General features: G+C 46.4%; 1 protein-coding gene across 1 annotated transcript; it reads left to right on the top strand.

Moving 5' to 3' along the window:
- The first annotated feature begins 1,912 nt into the window (after positions 1-1,912).
- LOC118089518 (opsin-5-like) lies at positions 1,913-26,252 on the top strand. The gene is made up of 5 exons (XM_035124286.2): positions 1,913-2,000; positions 9,243-9,405; positions 11,145-11,272; positions 21,098-21,426; positions 25,474-26,252. Exons 1-5 carry the CDS (start codon positions 1,913-1,915, stop codon positions 26,059-26,061), a joined length of 1,296 nt encoding a protein of 431 aa, XP_034980177.1. The 3' UTR covers positions 26,062-26,252.

Here is a 26,252-nt window from a genome sequence, read left to right as displayed (position 1 = left end):
GACTATCTGCAACAGTAGCCAACCAGATGCTCTGGAAACTTGCAGATAGGGCACAAAAGCGGCAGCCCCGCACTCTTTCCCCAGGTCTACAGCTGCTCTTTGTCCACTGGTACATAGCTACATACCAACCTTGCCTCAAAAAACGAGGCCACTTGGAAGTCATGCCTCCCCAGCTGATCTCAGTAGCCAAGCAAATGCATATGGGATCCACCCACCAATGAAAGGCCTATTCCCTTGCTGCCGCTTATTGAACCTCAGAAGAAGGGGACACTTGAAGAAGGACCTCAGAAGATGTCCTTAATATCTGGACAGGTTCATGGGGCAGTAGGTGCTCCTTTGGATCAGGGATGAGGTATCTGTAGCCTGCAGATGTTGCTGGGCTCCAACTCCCATCAGCCCCAGTCAGCATAGACAAAGGTGTAGGAGCTGCAGTTAGACAACATCTGGAGGACCACAGATTCTCCGACCCCACTTTGCATGCCCAGGTTCAAAACTGTAAATATTCTTTCATATATGTAATCAGTCCCTGATCTTCCTTCTCCACCTCCTTATTACTATTTACTCCCCCTTCACTCTAAGGTCCCGCACAGTGCTTTCCCCCCAGAAAAATAGGTCCCAGTACTCACCATGAAGTTGTTACAGTAAGCGCAACACTTTTTAATAATAATAATAATAAAGAGGTGCCGGTACAGTCAAGCCATGTTTCCCGAACAGCTTAGTTGCCGAACAAATCGGCTCCTGAACGCTTCAAACCCGGAAGTAAGGGTTCCAGTTCGCAAACATTTTTCGGAAGCCGAAAGTTCGACGCGGCTTCCGCTTGAGTGCAGGAAGCTCCTCTGCAACCAATTGGAAGCCGCTCCTTGCTTTTCGAATGGTTTCGGGAGTCTAATGGACTCCCGGAATGGATTAAGTTCGAGAACCAAGGGACCACTGTACTGAGTACCCTTGAGTACCCCCTGAAAAAAGTACTGGTCCCAGGCAAGTTACAATTAAAACATAATGTTAAAAACAATTCAAAACAGCTCGCAATCACATAAGTTAGAATACAAATCACAGGTGTCAAAAGCCAGGGTAGCTTGGGGGAAAATGGCCTCAGTTGACAAAACTAAGAAACAGTTGAACATTTAAGACAGAACTAGTATTTTCATTTTGTTTTGTTTCTCCTTTTAGGCTGTTGTTGCATTGCAAATAACCAATGCACAGGCAAGCGAAAATGGTAAACAGGCCAATAAAAATGTGGACTAGTACGCTGCATGTCTTCATTTGCCAGGTTGCTTTAATTTGTCATTTAAACTGGACCTGACGCAGAGACTGCCTGGAACCTGGCGGAAAATGTAATCTTTGGCTGCTCCTGTTGTGATTAAGCTGGCAAAGCCCGTTGCAATTAGCATTAAGGCTCAAACTGACAGTCCCCAGAGGAGCCGCAAGCCGGGGAGATCAGAATCTCTCAACATCCTCGGCAAATAGTATTGATGGAAGCGTAACAGCTGGACACGCTAAGTGGCCTTTTCTTACTGTAAAGTACCTAAATGAAAAACTTAAGAAGGAGAAGAAAGTATTACTCAGCAGCTAATCAGCACGATCTGTAATTAAATGTGCCAGCCTGTAATCAAGTGGGATTACCGGGAGCTTGGCAGACCAGCCCGATCCTATTATCAACCCAACGCACAGTCCAAGTTGCATCGGCACCAGCTATAGGAGCTGTCAGCTCCTTTCTTCATTGCAACATGCTCAGAGCTCCGGCAGTTGACTTTGCTTTGGCAGCTGCCCGCCAAAAAAGGCATGTGGCCAAAGTCATGCCATCTTTCCCGACAGCCGTCCTGTTGTCTGGAGGAGACACATACCAAAGGCTCAGCAGCTAACCCAAATTCATTCTGACTTGCATTTTCTCTCCCCCTCCCCTTTTTTGCAGATGGAAAATGCCTCCAGTTCCTCAGCATTCCTGTCAACCTTATCTGAAGGAGAAGACCTGGTTTTTGGAACCCTCTACACTCTCTTTGGTAAGAGTAGGGATGGGGGGAGACATAGCTTTATGCGGAAACCTGCAAGCTAGCAGCAGATCTAGCACGGGGATGTTGCGGGGACCTTGGAGTTTGCTTGAACCAGCGTTATTCTATTGCTTGGAAGTGCTTTGCTGTTTGGCTCTAGTCATGAGATTCCACTACAGCTTCATGTGTCAGGGAAATGCTACCTGAGGCAGGAATCCAAAACTGGAAACCTTTTGGGAATTACAATCCTGGCACTGGATATAGGTATTATTTTTCATTCAAAGCAAGGATGGGGAAGCTGGGTCCCTGTTGCTGGACTCTGACTCCCCATCAGCCCCCCCCTGAAATTATAGGAATTGTACCAAGGCCCTTGTCTTAATATACAAATCGCTGAACAACTTGGGGCCAGGATACTTTAAGGGACCGCCTGAGTCCTTATTTCCCAGCTTGATCACAGAGGCCACCCAGAGGAGCGCTATTACCGGTAAGTTGCACCTCACATTACAGGGGTCCAGCTGTTCCAGATCTGAATTCTGCTGCTGCTGCTGCTGTTAATACTTTTAAAAATGCACAAGAGATCCTGTTCACAGATTTCCTTCAGCACATCTATGGCATAGCTGCCAAGTCTCCCATTTTCTCCGGGAAATCCCCGTTTTTCCAGCTGTTCCTAGCTGAAAAAAGGGATTTTTTTTGTTTCCCCCCCCCCCGGTTTATTCTGGTGCGGCGGCCATTTTGGAACTGGGCGGAGCATGCTCAGAAGCGACTTTTGATGCTGCTTTGCCCAGTTCCAAAATGGCTGCAGTGCGACTTCTGGCGTGGTGGCCATTTTGGAACTGGGCAAAGCAGCATCGAAAGTCACTTCTGAGCATGCTCCGCCCAGTTCCAAAATGGCAGCAGCGCTACTTCCGGTCTGCTATTTCCGCCCAGTCCCTTATTTCTCTGACAGCAACTTGTTAGGTATGATCTATGGTAGTTTGGCCCAAACGGAAGGAATTAAAAACTAAGGCTCCACACACACCATACATTTCAAGCACATTCCACCACCACCCACAAGAAATTCTGGAAACTGTAGTTCACTCCTCACTGAGCTACAATTCCCAGCACCCTTAAAAAAAACTACAATTCCTAGGATTCTTTGGGGGGTGGGGAATGTGCTTTAAATTTATTGGGTCTATGCAATCATTGACCGCCTCTCTTATCCCAGGGCTTGAGATGCAGCCCCACCTCCTTGACTGGAGCCCCATTGGGTGTTCCTTAAATTTCAAGCTAATATTGTCTGCGGTACTAAGTCTGCTCTTCTGGCTCATTTCCCTGCATGCAGAAAATAATTTAGAAGACATCTGAAGGCAGTCCTGTTTAACGTTTAACGTTTGATGTTTTATTGTGTTTTTAATATTCTGTTGGGAGCTGCCTAGAGTGGCTGGGGAAACTCAGCCAGATGGGTGGGGTATAAATTAATAAATGATGACGATGACGATGAAACAACATGGAGCTGTTAGAAGGATGCTTTGCCAGGTGCCAGGTACGGTATAGGGCAGGCATCCCCAAACTTCGGCCCTCCAGATGTTTTGGGACTACAATTCCCATCATCCCTGACCACTGGTCCTGTTAGTTAGGGATCATGGGAGTTGTAAGCCAAAACATCTGGAGGGCCGCAGTTTGGGGATGCCTGGTATAGGGTAAATAACCACAAGAAGGGAGAACGGGGTCTTGAAGTTGTTCGCACCTGGAAATCAGACTGAGCAGAAACACAAGACACCGGGTTGCCGTTCCCCCCACTATGGTGAAATGTATTCTATTTCTATTTAAATTATAGTAATTATTTCTAAATTTGCATCCATGCATATAAATGGCAACATTCACATTTGATGCAAATCTGTGCCCCCTTTTGCACCCTTTCTGATGATGCGTTCCCTTTTTAGCGTGTGTGATACACCCTCACCCAGCTTTCAGAGACTGTGATCCTTCCTGGTCACAATTCCAAAAGCGTGGTAAATCTACTTCAGCCGCTCTCAGCTCTGGGCTAACAGCGCGGCACGAGAACAGAAACTCGATACACACGATCCCAGCCATCTGCCTTGCCGGGGACTTGTCTGTTTCAGGCTTCCAAAGGCAGCAGGGGAAATTAATCAGTGTCAGACCTGTCTGCTTCCTGGAGATGCTTAATGATGCACTGAAAAAGGGATCACTGCTGTCAGAGTGAAAGGGGATTGATGGTCCCTTGGCAAAAATAACTTGGAAAATGAAGGGATCAACCTGGGTGTCTTATCAGGCAAGTGCTCTGGGCTCGGAGATGCAGTCAAATCCGTCCCATGCTCTCACGTTCTCAGTTTTTATTCCTAAACCAGGAGACTGCAAAATGGGGTGTGGAAAACATTGCATTGCAGGAGTCCCAAGAATACTTAAGGGTACCGATATTCATGAATGCTAACATATCTTCATATAGAACATCCTGGAAGAAAATTTCCTCGTACACACTCAGCCTCTGACAGGGGTGCCAACTTGAATAAAATATGGGGGGGGGCAGGTAAGCCCTGCCCCACATAATTGATCACATAACATGGTGGTGCATGCACAACATTTGAATGACAATGCCCATCAACCGGGGGGGGGAGCTCCTTCAAATATTTTAGGGGGGGCAAAGGAGTTGGCTCCCATGCCCTCTGATAAGGGCTAAGTGTATTTCTCATCTTTCAAGTACAGTGGTACCTCGCTAGACGAATGCCTCACAAGACGAAAAACTTGCAAGGCTTGCAAGACGAAGTTTCCTATGGCGCGCTTCGCAAGACGAATTTTTTTCATCCCATAGGGTGCCTCGCAAGATGATATCCCCCCCCCTCCCGTCTTGCGAGGCACCCTATGGGAAACCACACTTCAATGTGTTCCTATGGGAGCCGCTTCGCAAAACGAATTTTTCGCTATACGAAGCGACTCGTGGGATGAATTAAATTCGTCTAGTGAGGCACCACTGTAAAAGAAAACTCCAACTCCAAATTCTGCAGCTAGCAGAGCTAAATTCTGCAACCTGCAATCGGATAAATCTGCATAACTTCTTTTATTTTGTCTAATGTGCCATGCCTAAGAAAAGGCAATCCCCATTATGTATCATCTGTTCTGGGAGGAGTAAAGAACTATATTTGTTCTATCTGTAACTACTAGGAATTCTATTCCACTACCTCTTTTAAAAACAAAAGCAGGGGTTCTCCAGAAGCCTAATTACTTAATTCCACTTTCTGCACATTAATCCCATGCATTTCTAATTAAAGAAGAAGAAAATGTGGGATTGTATGTCAAAAACATGGCCATGGTCCACATATTAGTACTGCAACTGGAGGTCATAGCATGACTCACTGGAGCAATTGACTTCTTTGCTGTGGACCTCCAAGGGCTTGTTGGCAATGGTGGAAATCAGCACTCCACCAACACCTCTGATCCTTTGTGTCAGAGGATCCCAGAACTGCATCCAATGCACTTTTAAAACACTTTTCAAAAGTGTCACACAGAAGTGCTCTAAATAACTAGCACTCATTTGCCAGGAATAACTCAGCATCAGTTTTGCATTACACTGTTGATGCCAAGTTGGAATAAGTCTGTGGCTGCAAGATAGACATAGTAGTATCCATGCAGGAAGTTTCTTGAGAAGCCATTGCCATTTGCTGGAGATCCCCCTCTCTGGCCACCATGCGACTACCACGGCCCTAAATTATTGCTTTGTCCTTGACCATCAAGCCAAACCTTAGCAATTGTGCTGGTGTTTTGAGCTGGTCTGGCAATATCCTTGCAGTGCCAGTCAAGGGCGTACCCACCATACGGCAAGTTAGGGCAGCTGCCCTACTCTAGAAGCAGGGCTGGTGGGCAGAGGCGGAGCACAGCCCGGCGGAGCGCGAGTTCGCCATTCCCGCCGCACCGCGCCGCACCCTCCCTCCAGCTCCCCGGCGCGCCCTCAGGCAAGGCCAAGCGCGGCGGGGAACCAGGGAGCGCGGCGCGGTGGGCGGGAACGCCGAACTCGCGCTCCGCTGGGCTGGGCTCCGCCTCCGCCCACCAGCCCTGCTGCTAGGGAGGGGCACAGCCCGGCGGAGCGCGAGTTCGCTGTTCCCGCCCACTTTGTGGCCCCTCCCCTTCCGTGCCTTGGCCCCTCCCCTTGCCCCCCCCTAGTTTTGATCCTGGGTACGCCCATGGTGCCAGTCCATGCAGTGCCAGCTTTCTTGGTGACAGTTTGTTCTGAAGTCAAGCTTAAGAAAAGGCAGGCTTCCTCCAGGGAACCTGACCAGATATTATGCTCTTTGTTACAGCCAACCCTCTCCTGCAAAATCTCTCACGGCAAAGAGGCTTGATGGTGCAGGATTGATTGATTGATTGATTTTTGATGGTGATGCCAATTTACTCCTGGCTTGTGGGGTTGGGTTGGGGGGGGGCAGATAAACACTATCTCATTAATTGTGCAGCAAGCATGTTGGTGAAGACAGGCCAACCTGCTCAGAATTGTCCCTTCACATAATCTTGATTTTGCACTCGGTGAGTTTCAGTGCTGATTAAGAATGGCAATCCTTTGGACATGTTTCGCTTTTATTTATGTACAGTAATAAATTTATATGCTGTTTGGTTGCAACCCCCCCCCCCAAAAAAACCCTCAAAGCGGTTTACAAAAGATAAAACAGTAAAACTGAGAAAAATTCACAACCCTACTTTAAAACATACAAATGCTAAAACAGATTACAATTCCCAGAGTTTTCCAAGCACCTGGGTAGGCTTGTCTAAGCAAAAATGTTTTTAGCAGATGCCAAAAAGAGTACAGTAAAGGTGCCGGATTGGCCTCAATAGGCAGGGAGTTCCGAAGTGTAGGCGCTGCAACACTAAGCGATCGAGTTCTTCTTACAAATCTGGCTTGTAAGGGTTTTGTGTGGCACCTGCAGTAGCACCAATTCCACTGATCAAAGCAGACAAGTGGTCACATGGCAGGTAAGGCGACCGTGCAGATGTTTTTAACATGGGTCCGCACTGTGGAAGCTCATGTGCTTCAGGGCAAGGGTGGGGAAGCTGTGAGGAATCGGGTGCTATCAGGGAGTAGGGCTAGATGCACAGCCCTGCAGCCCCATGTGACCTCTTGAACATCTGATTAGGGCTCATCACTGGAGGCCAAGAGACACGCCTACCCCATAGCTCAGTGGTAGAGCATCAGTATCGCATGCAGAAAGTCCCAAGTTCAATCCCCAGCCTCTACATTTAGGCTGGGAAAATTGTTGTTGTTATTTATTTATTAGATCTTTCATCAAAAGACCTCAGGGCGGTTCGCAACATAAAAACACGATAAAAGCACAAGTAAATAGTTAAAACAAAAACAACAAAACAACCCCCCCCAACACATTTAAAAGGCTGTATAATATTAATCGGCCCAAGGCCTGGTTGAAGAGGAACGTTTTTGCCTGGCGCCTAAAGAGATATAATGAAGGCACCAAGCGAACCTTCCTGGGGAGAGCATTCCACAAATGGGGAGCCACTGCAGAAAAGGCCTATTCTTGTGTTGCCACCCTCCAGACCTCTCTCTAAAACCCTGGGTAGCTGCTGTCACTAAGGTGTAGAGAACAATGAGCAAGTTTCAAGGATCCAATGTTTCTCTATTCCACATCAGAACACTGGAGAGAAACTCCCAGATGTTTCGCCTATAGCATACACAGAAGAGCACACTCTCTCTTCCTCCCTTTAACCCTCCCCCCCCCATGTTCACCAGTGACTGTACAGCTTTTTACAACCACAAACGTTTTCTCCATGCCATTTCGTCAGCTCATCCAGGATGATTCGTTAAGTCACGGGACAGAGGAAAACCTGACTCGGCAAACTTTCTGCACTGCTAATAAAACAGCCTGTAAAATAATATGTGTAATGGATATGGTTAATAATGTGCAGTGTAAGGGAGAAAAAGAAAAAAGCTTTGCATTAGAAATCATGGAGAGGAGTGGAAACAAGGACATACGTTTCCTATTCTTTCATGTGATTTACACTCCACACTCAAATGGCTCCTTCCAGATGTTGCTGGACTCCAATTCTCATTATCCTTGACCATTGACGGTTACTGGCTGGTGGGAGCCCCAAAATATCTGGAGGGCGCCGCTTTGGCTACCACTGATCTAGGGCCACAGAGGACTTGGCACAGGAAAGCTGGCTATCGAGGCCATTCTACACCTCCAGCATGTTACTGTTATCATAATATTTAATTTGCAAGCTAATCTATCAAGAAGTCATTCCAATCGCCCATAGCCTGCCCTTGGAGTAATCAGGATCTCTTTGGTGGTTACACAGGAAAACTCTTTTTAAATGAAATTAGCATGACTTAATAGAAAAGGAAAATCCAGGGCATTAAATTTTAATTACCACTGTTGTCTCAACTATGTTCAAACAAAAGAACAGCTTGTCCCTGCAGCCTCCGTTGGATTTTGCATAATCTCCACAATGTTCCTTCTCCTGTTTATTTTGTGCACACAATATATTATTGTAGAAAGCAGATCTATATGTGAGGAAGATTGCCAGGAAGGTCTTGGGGGGGGGGGAGGCGGACGTGGAGGGGGGGAGGAGGAGGAATTGGACATCGCCGCTCTCAAGCTTGTAGGATGAAACTCAGCTGAAACCGGCGTCTCCTGCTTTGCCAGCATGAAGGTCGGGTTCTGCGATTCAAACCACACAGGGCATTATTCCGGCTCAAAATACCCCTATGCACCACTGACATTAACGGGGAGACAATGTGAAAAATGTGCTGCTGGATCCAACCAAATCCATTTGCATTTAGTGGTCTTACAAATGATATTGAACTGCAACTCTCACCAGCCCCCGCCAGCATAGCCATTGATCAGGATTTGGGTAGCTCAGTTGGTTAGAGTTTGGCACTGGTAACACCAAGGTTGCAGGTTCGATCCCTGTATGTTCCTACATTGAAAGGGAGGGCTGGACTAGATGATTCTCAAGGCCCCTTGCAACTCTACAATTCAATGGTTCTATGATCTAGTTCAGTACCCTACTTCCACAGTGGCTGGGAAAAAGCTGCCCTAAATAATACTAGTAGCAGAAGCAATGGTAATAAATAAGTAGCATATGTACAATAATATGTAGAACGCATGTGCATACTGGGTATTGCAACTCAGCTACGGTAGGTATTTGCGAGTGGATCGTGTAGCTATGACACACCTTTTTCCCATTCTTTCTCCAGCCATTCACTGACTGAATGTGGAATTTAGTACGACTCACTCTTTTCTTTTCCCACAGGTGTAGTCTCTCTCTTTGGAAACTCTCTCCTGCTGCTGGTAGCTTATCGGAAGAGAGCCGTCCTGAAACCTGCTGAATTCTTCATCGTGAACCTTGCCATCAGCGATGTGGGCATGACCGCAATCCTCTTCCCTCTGGCCACGCCATCCTTCTTTGCACACAGGTAGCTTGCTTTGCTCATTTGTGGTTGCATTCTTGGGTTCCACTCTTCCGTTTCGAAAGCTCAGAGCGGCTAATGGCTTCCTAAAAACACAGGAACGCCATAAGCTAGGCCCGGTACTGAGTTTGGCCCGGTACTGAGTTTGGCTCAGCCTTGTCCCAGTACATTTCCGAGCACAATTCAAAGTGTTGGCGCTAAATGGCCTCGGTCCTCTATACCTGAAGGAGCATCTCCACCCCCATTGTTCAGCCCGGGCACAGATCCAGCGCCGAGGGCCTTCTGGCAGTTTCCTCACTGCGAGAAGTGAGGTTACAGGGAACCAGGAGGAGGGCCTTCTCAGTAGCGGCGCCTGCCCTGTGGAACACCCTCCCATCAGATGTCAAGGAAATCAGCAACTCTCCTACTTTTAAAAGACATCTGAAGGCAGCCCTGTTTAGGGAAGTTTTTAATGTTTAATGCTGTATTGTGTTTTTAATATTAGATTGGGAGCCGCCCAGAGTGGCTGGGGAAACCCATTGAACTGCAGCCCTTCCTCTCCAAGCATCAGGGCCAAACTACATTTGGCATGAGAGCTCCATGTTTGAAGCTCCCAGAATCTTTTTCATTCTTGAAAAGCTGTTGGGGGGGGGCAATTTGGTTAGGTGCTGTAGGGCATAAAAGGGGGTTAGCTCTCTCTCCCCCCCACCATTTGCATTTCCCACCCCAAAAGTACTGCCAACCACAAAAATGAAAACGGTATGGATTTCTGTTCTTAAGCCTGCATATTTCCCCCTCTGCAGTTGATAAGCAACTTTGGGAAGGCTGAATTTTGAAGTAGGGCAATGGTGTAGAGGCAAAGTCTTTATACACTGGAGCCAGAGTCCAAACGGGACCCTTCTGGAGTTTTGGTGCCATCGTTTGACCCACTTCCCACCCTTAGGGACCTATTTAGATTCATCTGAACCATCTTCCATGTTCAAGAAAGTTCAGCTCTGACCCCACTACACTGCTTGAACTCCACTTTACCTAGAAATTTTCTGCATTTCAAAACTTTCTAATGACAAGAGGTGTTGGTTTTTGCTTGTTGTGCTTAGGAAGTGCTGTGCAAAATCCAACCAAATTTCAGAAAATTTCCATCCTGGCCATCTTGGCTTTCATTTTGAAGGAAAACCAAATTTCTAATCCTTGTGGGTAAAACTGCCTGGCCGATACATGGCTCGTGTCAGAGGACTGGGGGTGGCGTTCTGCTGCCTTGCCACCATAGCTAATTCCTGCTCTCCCTGCCCAGCAGAAACAGATTGCTGGCAGGATCAACAATCCTAACCAAGTCTACTCAGAAATAGGCCCTGCTGAATTTGAGACTTACTCTCAGATAACTGGGGTTCAAATTAAATCACGCAAAAGAAGCAGTATCTATAATTTGTGTGGGGTCCGTCTTGCAAAGTTGCAATTATGGTGTTCTTTTGTTGATTCTGTGTTTTCGAAATTGCAAGAAAAGAACAAGTGACTGTATGTTGAATACGGATTTCACACAGGTTGCGGAATTTAACTTTTCCTGTTGCAGGATGGCTGGCTGGATATATCTCATGGAGCACACACGGTTCTGTGATTAGGATGCATTTTTTTATCATTGTTATTGGCCGCTGTGCAAAGTCCTGCTTGGACCAGTGATGCTCAAGCATCTCTTCCTGTGACTGGGTTGCCTGGGACACAAGGCCTTGTGGGAAAATCATTTATTTCCCCTAGTTATCTCTCCCTTCCAGGTGGCTGTTCAACCATGCTATGTGCACTTTCTATGCCTTTTGTGGAGTTCTCTTTGGCCTGTGCAGTCTTACCAGCCTGACAGCCCTGAGTACCGTCTGCTGTATGAAAGTCTGCTATCCGGCATATGGTAGGTGCTGGGTACACAACGTAAATATCCTCCCTCTTGCTAAGCATCTCTGTCTCTGTTCTGTTCCTCTCTCTCTCCACTCCTCCCTCCCCACACCAGGGCCTGGCAACTCTTTCACAGGGTTAGGAAAGTCATGAATCTCTTAGCAACATCTCTCCTAGGAGAACTGTCCATTAGGGAGCCTATTCATCAAAGGTTTGAAATTGCAGTAATTAGCACAAAAAAATAATACAGCAGCTACCCATTTTCCCCTTTTCATTTGCATATGTAGATTAATCACCAGCCTGCCTGCTATTTTGCGTCCAACTTCTAAGTCCTAAGATATATGATTGTGGAGGGAGACAACTTATTTTTCACCACTGCCAGTCATGGGGGCATTATTATTTGTCTCCTTCCTGCACTCAGACAATTCAGAAACCTTTTGGTACATCAGTAGAGAAGGACATAAATGCTCACGATGGCGAAGGAGGCAAATAAAAATTGCTCACACAAATTAGCATTTTGATGACAGAATCACACAATCTGAAAGCATAAAGCAGGGTGGGCTAATCCTTTTCAGCCCGAGAGGCACATTCAAGGTTGAATGGGTAGAAAGAGTCTCCCATGGTGAGAGACTTGGAGAAGAAGTAGGCTCTCAGGTGGCCGATGAGAGGGTCTACTTCTCTCTGTGTGGATAAATGGTAGGATATACACCGTGGCGGAGCCTCATGCTCCGGCACTGGGGGACGGGCGGAGAGCAGGCGGGGGTGGGGCGGGCGCTCCGCCCGCAGGGGTGGGGCGGGCGCACCGCCCGCAGGGGTGTGGGGCGTCGCTTGGGGGTGGGGCGCCCAGCATGGGTGAGGGGGGAGCTGTGATGGCACCCCACTGGGATCACGATGCCGGGGGCGGTGCGCTCCCCCCCACTCCTCTTCCTCCGCCAGTGGATATACATAATATAAATATGATAAAGGGCCTTGTAGTGTGGTGTAGTGGTTAAGAGCGGTCGACGCGCAATCTGGGGGACAGGGTTCACATCTCCGCTCCTCCACATGCAGCTGCCGGGTGACCTTGGGCTAGTGACACTTCTCTGAAGTCTCTCAGCCCCACTCACCTCGCAGATTGTTTGTTGTGGGGGAGGAAGGGAAAGGAGAATGTTAGCCGCTTTGAGACTCCTTTGGGTAGTGATAAAGCGGGATATCAAATCCAAACTCTTCTTCTATAGTTATCTTCTTTCTCTCCTTTTGGGTTTTTTTCTTTTTATTTGTACAAGAACCAAGATACAGCTGTTCTTTGAAATTTGCACTTCTCCAAATTTTCCATTGCAGTTCTCCAGCCAAGCTATGTGTGCAGAAATGTGTATGCTAACATAAAGTGTGCATATAAATGCCTATATTAGTGAAATCAGCATATGGATATGCATTATATGGGGGGGGAACTGCTGACTGGTCCGTCCATCCCTAAACCCAGCCAAGAAGTGCATTTTCTCTCTCAGCAATTAAAAACACCATATAGCTTCCTTTTGGGCAGTGTGGGGTTATTCTAGCCCTTAGCCCAGCTTTCCCCAACCTGGAGCTCACCAGATTTTTTTGGACTACATGTCCCATGATCCCTTGCAATTGGGCCCTATTGGTCTGGGGTTGTTGGGGGTTGTAGTCCAAAACATCTGGAGGGCACTAGGCTGGGTAAGACCGCCTTGCTTTTTATTCATTTACAGTGGTACCTTGGTTTACGAACTTAATCCGTTCCGGAAGTCCGTTCTTAAACCAAAGCGTTCTTAAACCAAGGCGTGCTTTCCCATAGCAGCGGGGGACTCAATTTACAAATGGAACTCACTCGACAGGAAGCAAAATATGTTCTTATTCCAAGGCAAAGTTCACAAACCAAAACACCTACTTCCAGGTTTGCAGTGTCCTTAAACCACGTTGTTCATAAACTAAGCTGTTCTTAAACCAAGGTGCCATTGTATTTGTTGGCAACATCTGTGTGCCACCATATAAGCCCCGGGCACCTAACAACAAACAAAATATAAAATGTAAATATAAATCAGGCCTTTTCTTAGCTCTGTTTCATCTGAAAACCAGTAAAATATGTTTTACCAGTAAAATATATATATATATAAGGCTGTAGGGTATTTCATGCCCACTTTGTGTGAACAAAATTTAGCACGACATGCTTGTATTTTAGTCAAAAACTCACAGTTTGGTAATTCAACAGGTACAGTATTGCAGTGTGAAAGGAACATTAGAAAACTGCAGAAAAGCAGTAACCTTATAATCAGGAAAACTAATGCAATGTTCTCTATGTCTGAATGCACCCCATGAAAGCAGAATAAATCCACCGCTAATGCACTGTTATTATTTTGTCACGCACACACGGCCGGCAACATCACATCAGTCTGAAGGGGCCCATTCTATTGCAGCGCAAGGGATCAATAGCAGCATCTCTTTTCTCCTCCCAACTCCTCCAGCTCCTATAAACATGTGGCCTGTTTCCTCTTCCAACCCAGATTCTCCCCCAAAAGTTGAAATCCAGCCACATCCAAGATGCTATGAGAGATGCTAAATGCTTTTACCGACAGCTCTGTTCACAGAGGAAATAGGAAGGCCCCTACAAAAGATGGCGCATGTTACTGCTATTTCATACTCTCTACCATTCCTCAGGTGAAAACATGGACATTTCTCACTCCAACTGACCCTCCTCAACCCCCATTTTTTTGTCCTTGTCCCGGCACTGCAGAGCATTTCCTATCAGAAGAGGGGCAATTGTCCCCAAAACTACATAGCACATGCACCCTCCACTGTCCCGAGAAAACCCCAAAATCCTTACTTGATTTTATTCTTCAGTAGATTTACAGAAATAAAAACACATACCAATAAATAAATTTGAGAATAGGGCAAGATTAGACGTAGACGCACAAAGCATTAAAAATAAATAAATCAAGACTCTTTGCGCTCCACAATGTTCCTCCTTTCTTTCTGCTGAGGGTGGTCCTGCCTTCTGCCTGCCCCTCATCACATGGGGCAGGGCCTTGGCGGTGGTGTCCTCTCTTCCTCCTTGCCTGCTCTCCAGCAGCCATTACAAGCTGCCCAAGGCTGGCAGTGGCGGCCATGGAGAGGCAACGGGATGAACCTCCTGAGCTCAGCAGTGGGCACTGGCAGAGGAAATAAGGACCTTCTGGGATCAAATCAGAACCTGGGATGGCTTTCGTAGTTCCGGGACTGTCCCTGAAAAATCGGGACACTTGGAGGGCATGCCATTTATAGATTACCTCCCCACCCCACCCAATACATTGAGGAACATGGGCTTTGTGTGCAGCCAACACTGAGCTCAAGGGACGTCTCTTCTTAGTTGGACAGATTACTGGAGAAGGTGGAAGAAAGATAAAGGCTACCTTTAGCTACTAAGCTTCAGCCAACAAGAAGCTCTGCCTCCCCTCTGCGATTACGGCTCCTGTTTTCCCAAGGACTGTGGAACACAGTTCCACGGCCTCACAATCTTATCTTTCCTCTAATGCACTACTGCATTTCCCCACTAGGAAATGACTAATCTCAGCATATCTTTAATTGCTTGGTTTCAAAGAAATGTTAGCCTTGCGTATGTCTGAAGGTTGTTTTTTTATATATATTAAGCCTTTAGAAGATCAGAGAGTTTAGGATTTAAGCAAGGGAGGCAAGGGAGCGCACAGAAAAATCCAGCTTGCCTAGCACAAACTGCCTTTCAGAGGAGGGGGAATTCTGATAAAACAAACATTTTATTTTACATTTTTTAAAAAATAAGCTGCTCTTCTGTCACTTTGCATCTCAGTATGCAAAATCTTTCTCCACGTTGTTTTTTTAAAAAAAGTGTTTTTACCAAATGTACAAATGGAACTTAGATGCCAAACATGAGCAGTAAAAATGATTGAAAGTAAAACAATATAAAATATATGGACCACTTTTATGTCCCTTGGCTAGCATCTTCACTCCAGTATAATTTCCAGCCCATTCCTTTGCTATCTTTAACTTCTACTCTTTACTACTAGTCCTCAACGTTGCTCAGTTTGGAAGCCTTACCAAGTTGCTGCAGGTAATTTATTACAGTTTAAGCTTCAATGCTGCATCTCATGAAGAATGGAAGAGCTGGATTAACAGTTTCTAGCTGTACCTCTACATGGGGCCTTGCACGGAAAGGGGAGTTTCCTTACCACAGCAGCTTTCTTCAAATGCGTGCTTACCCTGTTCACTGCCTGCAGAAGTACAGTAGTACCTCGGTTTAAGTACACAATTGGTTCCGGAAGTCTGTACTTAACCTGAAGCGTACTTAACCTGAAGCGAACTTTCCCATCGAAAGTAATGGAAAGTGGATTAATCCATTCCAGACGGGTCCGCGGAGTACTTAAGCTGAAAGTACTCAAACCGAAGCGTACTTAAACCGAGGTGTGACTGTATCTCCAAACTACTGTTACCAGGTTCCTTTGGGTTTTCCTTTGGGGAAACATAACAAACTGGTCTAAAACCAATATAGCAGGGATGGGGAAGCTGTGGTCCTCCAGATGTGGTTGGAACCCAGCTCCAGTGAACCCCAGCCAGCCCAGGCAAGGGCCAGGGATGATGGGAATTGAAGTCCACCAGCAATAGAGGATTGTAGTGTGTGCGCGTGCACACACACACACACACACATGAAACAAGTGTGTAGTATATATTACGTGTGTATGTATTAGGGATGTGGAGGGGGATTTGGTTTTGTTTGCGTTTTAATTAGAAACCCATATATTCTAATTTCAAGCCAATGCACCAACCAAAACACAACTCTCCTTAGAAATTTGCTAAATTTTGCAGTGCAGTATGCCAGCCAACCAATGCGTGCGCAAATGCACATATCAGGAGAAAGTGTATAGAAAGACGCATACGTTAGTGGAAAATAATGTATCAATTTTATGTGTACTAGGGGGACGATGCTTACAAAAATGTGTATATGATTCAAAATTGCATATGGAAATGTGTGGGAGGGATTCAACTTTGTCCCAAGGTAGTCGTTCGATCAGAGCAACTATTCAGGCTTGTCAGATGGAACCATCTCCCTTCTCCTTATCTGCCCTGTGTGCTGTTCTGGAGCTTCTCCTGACACCCCTCAAGCCTATTTCAGGGGCTGCACAGGGGGATAGAGAGTCCTGTTGCTCACATGGAACTCCTTGTACATACAGGGCTCCGCTGATAGGACTCGTTAACTGAAGCCTGTCCTCTGTTTTAGGGGGGGGGATATTGCACTGAAATGCTGATGAAGTTTCACAAGTTGCTGCTGAAATGTGGAGAACTGAATTCAAGAGAGAGAGTGTCTGCTCATGCACACGTGGCTGTACTAGAACATTGTTTTCCATTCCACCGTCATCCCATGCATTCCACGCACCCATCCCATGTAACACTGTGTTTGCAGCACCGTTTCTCTTCCGCTGCAGTTCATCTTCCATCAAAAGCAATGTCATTCGGCTCGCTGGTTGGCAAAATGGCGTGACCTGCATATTTTTCACATAATTTGTGGCGTAAAATATGCTATTATGTTGTCGTTGTGCTATTCCACCTCGTTCATTCCAATGCAAAGGAAACGCAATGCAAATGAAGCAGGGGGATAACATAATCAATTGCATAACATTTGTGGACTGAAGGCAGCAGCAAGTACCGATCGCATTTGTGGGGTTGCTTTCTGCTCCAGACATGGGATGAGTAAGTGGTAGGTAGGTAGGTAGGTGATAGATGATAGATAGATAGATAGATAGATAGATAGATAGATAGATAGATAGATAGATAGATAGATAGATACCGGTAGATAGATAGATAGATAGATAGATGATAGGTGCAAATTTGGAAACAATTACTTTAATTTAAATTGGAAGAAAATACAACTCACCATAATGGGAAAGAAAGTGACTAAGTGGCCTGCATGCCAGATGATAGATAGACAGACAGACAGACAGACAGACAGACAGACAGACAGACAGACAGACAGCAGCACAGATATGTCTAGATTGTGGAGTGACCAGGAAAAGCTCTCTTTTCCAGCATCTACATACCCTAGAGGTGCTACTGCTGCTTCTGCTCTGGTGTCAAAGGGAAGCAAATGCGAATTTGATCAATGGGCTGCTGATCTGTCCACACACAGCAACTTGACTCCAAGTAGTCCATTTACTGCGTCTGATTACGGCACAGATAAAAGCATGTCTGAAGGAAGGGCAGATGTTTCCTTGTTAACAAGGGCAGCATCAATATGGCCTGCATTGCTTTGTGAGGCAGGCGCTGATGTGTCTGTATGATCGCTCATCTCGAAGCAAATGGGAGTTACTCTTGCATACTGAGAGGATAATACAGCCCTCACATCTGAAGCTTTCTATCAGACCTGACATTAAAGGTAATGTGTTGAAAGGGCTTCTGAAAATATTTGCCAGTGCAGCTCTGCATGTGCGTGTAAATATGCAGTTTCGTGCTCAAAGGGCTATTTGTCAGGCTGTTTGCTGCGGCTTTTCTGCAAAAAAAAGGGGGGGAGGGCACAAATGCAAATAGTGGTGCTCCCCCCCCCTCTATTTTCTCCCAGCAGTTCTTTGGAAAAGGTCATTCAGAGCCAACATAAATCGCAGGGCCTCAAATGTAAATCTTTCTCCCTCAGCGGAACGTTCGTTATTGTTTCCCCGAGATCAATTCTCCGAGAAACAAAAACGGAAAATAATAGTTATTTCAAATAATGGCCCTAACTGAGAATGGGAAGGTGGAAACAACTCCCAAGAGGACAGGGCTGCTAACACCCCCCCCCCAAAAAAAATCCTTGATAACTAAGAATAGTCATATAATAGCCATAGTCACTCCCAATAAGGGAGTGGGTGGGTGCTACCAAGAAGTTGGGCCCATGACACCAGCGACTTCTGGGAGGCAAGCAGCCTAATCTCAAACAGTATTTTTTTGAGGGGTGGGGAGAGATCTAAATGTGAGTTTGCCCTAAGAACAGGCAATTGGTAGCCAAGGGCTTGGTATGATTCCTATGGTTCCAAAAACAACAACCCCTTATTATATTCTCTAGGCCGGGGGTCCGCAACCTTTTTCAGCTGTGGGCTGGTCCACCGTCCCTCAGACCATATGGGGGGCCGGACTATATTTTTTTTGGGGGGGGGGGGAATGAACAAATTCCTATGCCCCACAAATAACCCAGAGATGCATTTTAAATAAAAGGACACATTCTACTCATGTAAAAACACGCTAATTCCCAAACTGTCCATGGGCCAGATTGAGAAGGCGATTGGGCCACATCTAGCCCACGGGCCTTCGGTTGCCTACCCCTGCTCTAGGCTAACTTTTGCCAACCTGGTACATTCCAGATGTTTGGGACACCACTTCACTACGGTTACGGTGGAAATGGTAGTCCAATATATCTGGTGGACACCAGGTTGGCAAGGCTTGTCCTTAATACTTGGCCTGAGACGAGACCTGGTCTGTAGATTCAGCAGGAGCTGATAGAGGCCCTGAGATGGTAGAACCTGTAGCATCCTAGAATCATAGAGTTGGAAGAGCCCATGAGAGTCGTCTAGTGCAACCCTCTGCAATGCAGGACTCTTTTGCCCAGCGAGGGGCTCGAACCCACAATGCTGAGATTAAGAGTTTCATGCTCTACCGAGGGTCAGACTAAAGGCGAGGGTGCCATTTTAAAGCCACCTCACCCCACAAAAAAGACAGCCTGCAAGTTTAAAAAAAAAAAAGCAGATCCGACAGTTGGGGAAAAATTTTTCTCTTAAACTCCTGCTTACTATACTATTGTTCTACTTGCAAGCAAGCAATACACACACAGAGAGAGGAAGCATTTAAAAATGGAACTCCATTCCATTCTTTCCCCCACCTCAAGGAATTTTACCACCTCCTTCCCATCTGTTCAACAGTTTATTTATTCCATTTTCACAACTTTCCCCTAACAGTTATGTTCCATGTTATATTCTTCTGGGACTGTAATGGAATACAGTACAAGTTTTAAACTGTTTCGCCCCCACAAGTTGTTGTTGTTGTTGTTGTTGTTGTTGTTGTTTGAAATTTTAATTGTATTATTACTGATGTGTTTGCCATCCTGAGTTTCTTGGAAGAAGGTGCGGCAAATAAATCCAACGGAAAATAATAAATAAGCATGGGAGTGGCCACACTCAATCTTGGCCACACCCATCAGAGTCATGCAGCCCATGGAGTATTGGCCAAGGGTGGCCTTGGGTCAAGAAAGTTTAGCCACTGCTGTTCTGCAGGCTGACCTGAACCTCTGCCAGGACTGAGCCTGTGCATGTACAGCCTTATGTGTAGGGTTACTGCCCTCCCGCATTGCAATGGCTTCCTCCCATGTTATAACCACAGGTACTATTTTATGGTCCAACAATGAACACCTTGGAGGAAGTCAAATTTGATTGATTTGCCCTTACTATCTGCAGCAATTTGCAAGAACCTTCAGATGACTTCTGAAGCTCACAGGTCTCAACCACTTATGTGTAATACACGAAGTTGCTCTTTAAAAGTTACCCTATTGTTAGCCAGGGAAATAAAAGCGCTGGACCTTAATCTATCGTTGGCTGAGCACCTTCAAGGTCTTCTTTCTCCTTTGTTCTAGATAATGAAACCAGTGGCCTTCTTTTGTGACATTCTCTCAACAAAATCAAACTTCTATAGGGCATGATTCATATACCTACTTTGTTTTCTCTGAATCTCTCCCACGTCCCCCCAAGATCAAGGATAGCTAAACTTCCAACAATTGCAGGAAGAGCCATAGCAGAGTATTTGAGGATATGCTTTGCCTGCCAAAAATCCCAGGTTCAATCCATGGGTCCTCCAGGTAGGACTGGAAAAGAATCCAGATGACAGCCACTGCTGGTCAGTGTAGATGTGGGGCACCTGTTGCCCTCCAGATGTGTCATGGATTGGTTGGATGCAGAGGAATGGTGGAAGGAACCAGTTGGAGAACTGCCAAAGGAAGAAGGCTCAGAGCCAGGGGGTTGGTAGAAGGATGACAATGAGTGGTCAGAGGATGAAGAGGGAGAAGACTGGGAGGAGGCAAAGTAGGAAGCTGAAGAGGTAACAGGGCTTAGTGAGCAGGGAGATTCTGTGGCAGAGGGAAGTCCAGAATCAGGAGAGGAGGGAGGCCAAGAGGCAGAGTCAGGCTGGTGAAGAAGCCAGGGTGTTCCTCTCCTGCTGCGACAAGCTCCCCTCCCCTCTGGTCTCCCAGAACCAGGAGAGGCATGAAGCGGGAGGAGCACAGGCAGGTATGCAGGCACAGTTTCAGATTGCTTGGGGGAAACCCTGGAGAGGAGGAGACTTAGGCAGCTGTTGGAAGGCAAGGGCTTTTAGTTGCCACCCAGTAAACCAGTTCTGGCACAAGAGGCTTAATGACAGCCGGGTTTCAATCCATATTTTAGATGGCTTGTTCCATTTGCACTCATCTGTACTAAACATTTAAAGCCGTGCCGTGCCACTTTAAGCAGTCGTCCCACAGATCCTTGGGAACTGTAGTTTGTTAAGAGTGCTTAACAAACGTTGTTAGCAGGCTCTCAGTCACCTCTCAGAGTGACAGTTCACAGAATGGCTTAACCACCAATCGGCTCCCGGAACTGTCACTCTGAGAGGGGAGCAGGGGTTTCTTAGCAACTCTCTGTTCCCTCAGCAGACTACAAGTCCCAGGGTTATTGGGGGGAAGCCCTGGCTGTTTGAAGTGGTATGGTGCTGCTTCAGCTGTTTAGTGCAGATGAGCGGCCCCATTTTATCTCAGCAGGATCATTTTTGAAAGAAAGAAACCCTCCTCTCGGGGAAAGTTCCAAGCAGACGGGCTCTCACTTTCCGTCCCTCTCGTTTGTCCTTATAGGCAATAAGTTCTCTCCCGCATGTGCTGGGGCACTGCTATCTTGCGTCTGGGTCTACGCCCTCATCTTTGCAGTGGCCCCTCTGGCCAACATGGGCAGCTATGGGCCAGAGCCCTATGGGACGGCTTGCTGCATCAAGTGGAAAGTGTCCACCAGAGAAACCAAGTTCTACATCGGGGCCCTCTTTGTCTTCTGCTACATCATCCCTTGCCTCCTGATCCTCATCTCTTACTCCCTCATCCTTTGGACTGTGAAAGTGTCCCGGAGAGCCGTCAGGCAGCATATGTCCTCGCGGACCAAAGCCAACAGCGTCCACACTCTGATCGTTAAGGTAAGAGAACTAGATTGGGAACAGAGGCATAGGTGGGTGCCTTTTTGTCATAACCACCGCCATGTGTAAGGGTAACCTTAAGCTTTTCCCCTGAAGTCTTACAACTCCCTCGTGCCAATTGGGGTCGCCAATGTGACGCCAGCCAGCATCTCCTGCGGTGCCTCTGAATGCTCTCAGTAAATACCACGTTGAAAATCCACAGGGCATGAGAAACTGCTTTCTCCTTCCAATCACTGCCTGTTTCTTTTTCTCTTTTCTTTGAAATTATTTTTCTTTGATTTTACAAATACAAAGTTATAAAAATTCATATACGGAAATTACAGTCGTACCTCAGGTGACGAACTCGATCTGTTCCGGGTCGCAGTTCGTAACCCGAAAAGGTCGCAAACCGAGCGCCATTTTTGCGCATGCACAAAGCGCGCACGCCGCTTCTGCGCATGTGTGGAACGCGCGCGGGGCGAAAACACTTCCGGGTTTGCGGAGTTCGTAACCCGAACTGTTCGCAACCCGAGCGGTTCGTAACCCGAGGTACGACTGTATTGCGAATCCCACAGCTTCCCCCCCACCCCCTCCATGGGGTCCCATTTTGAACATTTACAACTGCCTATTCTTCCATATATCAATCCATATTGTCCATGGTATTTGTTACACTACAGGTGGAATCAAAATCCTGCCAATGTTTCCATCTGCTTACAGTGGTCTCCTAAATAACTTACAAATTTTCCCCATTCTTTTATAAAGTTCTTGTCCTCTTGCTTCCTGAGTTGTCCAGTCAGTTTTGCCAGGCTGATGGACTATGCCGAAATGGCAGTTAGTGCCTGTTTCATACCCACCAACAACTTGAGTGCCAAAACCAGGATGCACACCTTCCTGTCTGAGTTCCTGCACGAGTCATGTGACCTGCGCAAGATCACAGAGCTGAAAAGATGTGCTTTTTCAGGGCCATGCTCACAAAAATGCACATTTTGGGGAGCTCCGTGAGGTTGTGGCTCCGAAAAAAACGCTTTTCCCCCCAGGTGAAACTGCACAAGATTTTGGCACCCAAAATGGCTGTTGTGTTCTCGTGTGAGAAAACGGAATGTCCCCTTTTTTTGCGTGACACTTGTGGGTTATGCTGTTTGTGCTGGCTCAGGCTACATTCACACCAAACATTTTAAAACACCGGCTTCTCCCAAGGAATTCTGGGAGCTACAGTTTGTTGAGGGTGCTGAGAGTTGCTAGGAGAACCCTGTTCTCTGCAGAGAAATGCAATCCCCAGAGTGGTTTAACAATCAAGAATTGTAGCTTTTAGTTTAGTTGGAGTCTACCCTGTGGCTTTCCAGATCTTGTTGAACTACAGGTCATCCCTGACCATGGGCTGAGCTGGTTGGGGCTGATGGGAATTGAAGTCCAACAACTGGAGGTGCTCCAGGGTCACCATCCGTGACCTAGAGTGCATAAATTTCCACATGGGCACATGAGTGGGGTAATGTTCGATGGCAGCCATTTGCTTGGTTCTAAACCAGGCATCCCCAAACTGCGGCCCTCCAGATGTTTTGGCCTACAACTCCCATGATCCCTAGCTAACAGGACCAGTGGTCAGGGATGATGGGAATTGTAGTACAAAACATCTGGAGGGCCAAAGTTTGAAGGGGGCCTGTTCTAAACAGTGCATCTGATTTCCATGGCATCCTCACCACAAGTAGAAATGCAGCCATTGGTCCTTACTTGTGCCGACAGTTTGTTCTTTCAGAACCCCTTGGGGACAAAGTATAACGAATCTCCAGCACAAAGTTGTTGGTTTTTTCAAAAAAGAAAAGAAAAAAGAGTTTCACCCACACATATTTCCTGTATGCCATATGGTGGCGGGGGCGGGGGGGGGAGCAGGGAAGTGATACATGCTCTGGAGTGAGCAAAAGTAAAATATAACCAAGCTCTTCTATCACACCAGGATGATTTGCTCACTCATGTTGCACGGCTGTCTGTCACGACTTGACAACTTAATTTAACTGTGCATACACCTTACCCTCCTGATTTGCAAGCGTTTTTGTCATCGGTAGATTAAGGGCTGCTTATCTGAAAAAGAAGAGGAGCTCCAGGGCTTGTTTATAATCCAGCTGAGTGCACTAACCAATTCACAGGTTCAGTTAATTAACTCATTAATTACAGACTAATGCAATTAATATACACATGCACAGATTATTATTTGCAGCGGCAATGTATAGCTTCTCATCAGAGGTGAGAGAGGTCGGTTTGCTGGCTTGCTTTTTTTTTTTTTTGCAGGCAGCTGGTGCTATTTGATGGTATCCTGCTTCTAAGGTGAGATAATTAAAAAGCAAACTAGTTCATCATACATGAGGAAGGGTCGTAGCTCAGAGTTGGAGCATCTGCTATGCATGCAGATGTTCAATCCCTGGCTTCTCCAGGCAGGACTGGGAATGTCCCCTGCCTAAAACCCTGGAGAGACCCTGCCGGTCAGTGTAGACCAGGCACCCCCAAACTGCGGCCCTCCAGATGTTTTGGCCTACAACTCCCATGATCCCTAGCTAACAGGACCAGTGGTCAGGGATGATGGGAACTGTAGTCCAAAGCATCTGGAGGGTCAAAGTTTGGGGATACCTGGTGTAGACAATACTGAGCTCCGTGGATCAATGGCCTGACTCAGTAAAAGGTAACTTCCTATGTTCCTATTGGACTCACTGGGTTGCTGGGTTCAAGGAGTTGGTTTTCAAAATTATGTCCTTTCCTCTGGAAAGACCATGTTCATGGGTTGCCCACACTGGATGGAGGCGACACTTTAAAAAGGAGGAACTACGACTCCCCTCCTTCATCGTGCTGATAGTTGCATAATTCCCTTCTATGATATGGACTGCAGCAGATTATTTTTTAAAAAAATATATTTAATAAAGATTTTTCCAAACAACAAAAACATACAAAAATACAAACCACATAAAAGAAATACAAAACACATAGAAAACAAAATACAAAAAATACAAAATACAAAAAATACAAAAATGCAAGAAAAACAAAAATTCTAGCTTATGACCCTTGTTTCTAATCTAATGACTTCCTCTTTCCACCTCCTAATACGGTTCTTTGCATTTCATAATTAGTAAATTCTAAATCTTATATAAACTCTAATTGTTACTTCAATATTACCTTATTGCTATGTCTTTAATATCTTATCTTTATAAACTCAATCTATTTCTTACTTCTTAATTTGTTTATCCTTATCTTTTTTTCAATACATGTTTCACACCCTTGTATTATCTACAACCTCTTTGTATCTCCCTCACTTCCATTGGTTTGGACTGCAGCAGATTAATCTTGTACCAGCACCTCCTTGGGCGTATTACCTACCTAGAAACTGGATTAATCTGCATCCTTTCCCCGGGGGAAATGGGGTGTGGATGTGGGTGTGCAGTTGTGAACGTTTAACAGAGAACTCTCAGCACTCTCATCAAACCACAGTTCCATGAATTCTTCGTGGAAGCTGGGAAAATCCAATTCCTATCAAACTAAGCGCTCATCCACACAGGAGTTTAATATGGATTCGAAGCTGCTTGTGCCTCAAGGTTTGTTGTTGTTGCATCCACATTATGTCCTCATCTAAGCAGGAGTTTGCACTCCCTCCTCTCTGCTTAAATTTAAATTTGTCCAATCTGCAGAAAGATAAGCTTCTGTCTGTCTGGACATTATTTGCCCTCCAATGTGTTCCTTGGTGGGCTGCTTGCTCTATATTTTGCGGAGCTGGGTGAAATACACATTTTTGTTTTAAATGGTTTTGTGTCTAATACAAGCTTGGAGTGCATTTCTCTCTGTGTGTGTGTTGTGCGCTGCAGAGATTTGTACTGATTCATCGCAATATCTGCAGATCTTATGGTAACTCCTTACCAATATGCCATGGCGCTCCACATGCAGAGCCAGATTAATACATGTGCTGCAAATGGTGTATGAGCATACCGGACTCAAATTCATCAGTGGATGAGCCATTGAGTCTTGGCATGGGGAAAAGTGCCTGCAGGCTGTTCTACCATTTTTAAATTGGTTGTCTTCTCTCTCTTCCAGCTTAGTGTTTCTGTGTGCATTGGATTTCTTGCCGCTTGGACCCCCTACGCTATTGTTGCCATGTGGTCAGCGTTTGGCGACGCCAGCCAGGTGCCCGTCCTGGCCTTTGCCCTCTCTTCTGTGTTTGCCAAGTCTTCGGCAACCTACAACCCTCTGGTTTATCTGTTCTTCAAGCCCAACTTCCAGAAGTTCCTTTCCAAGGACCTGTCCCTATTGCAAGCTGTCTGTGCTGTCTTCTGCTGCAGCCGGCCGAGGGTTATCACCCTCCAGGCCTTCAACACCCGAGATGGCCGGGCTTCCATGAAGTTCTCCACCGCTTTTACCGACCACCGTGGATCCTGCAGGAACTGCGCGGACACTTTTGAATGTTTCAGTAACTATCCCCGGTGCTACAGGCTCACTCCGAAGTCGGACACAACCGCCAAGGCCAAGCCGCTGGCAATCCTGGCAGACGGAACGACTTGCCGGCCAAGTCTGAAGAGAACCGTGCAGGTCATGGTGCTCGTGACGAGGAAGAAGACCGGGATGGGGACTAGGAATGTGGCTGGGGATGTTCTGCCTTCAAATATTGTCAGAGATCTTATGTGAGCAAGGGTTCGAAGGCAGGGGGAGCCCCCTTTCTGCCTAGACCAATCAGGAATGTTTGGTTGCCATTTCAAAATCCACCTTTTGTCCACATGTATAGTTGTTTCCAAAGTGTGCTTTGCAGGCTAGGGGAAACTGCAAATCTTACACCAGCATTCCTCATCCCTCTCAGAATTCCCCTCTTTTGTTTCTTT

The sequence above is a fragment of the Zootoca vivipara genome, chromosome 7, assembly GCF_965207765.1.
Source record: "Zootoca vivipara chromosome 7, rZooViv2.hap1.1, whole genome shotgun sequence".
Taxonomy (NCBI): domain Eukaryota; kingdom Metazoa; phylum Chordata; class Lepidosauria; order Squamata; family Lacertidae; genus Zootoca; species Zootoca vivipara.
Note: the sequence above shows the minus strand (reverse complement) of the source record. Positions and strands in the feature narration are given on the sequence as shown.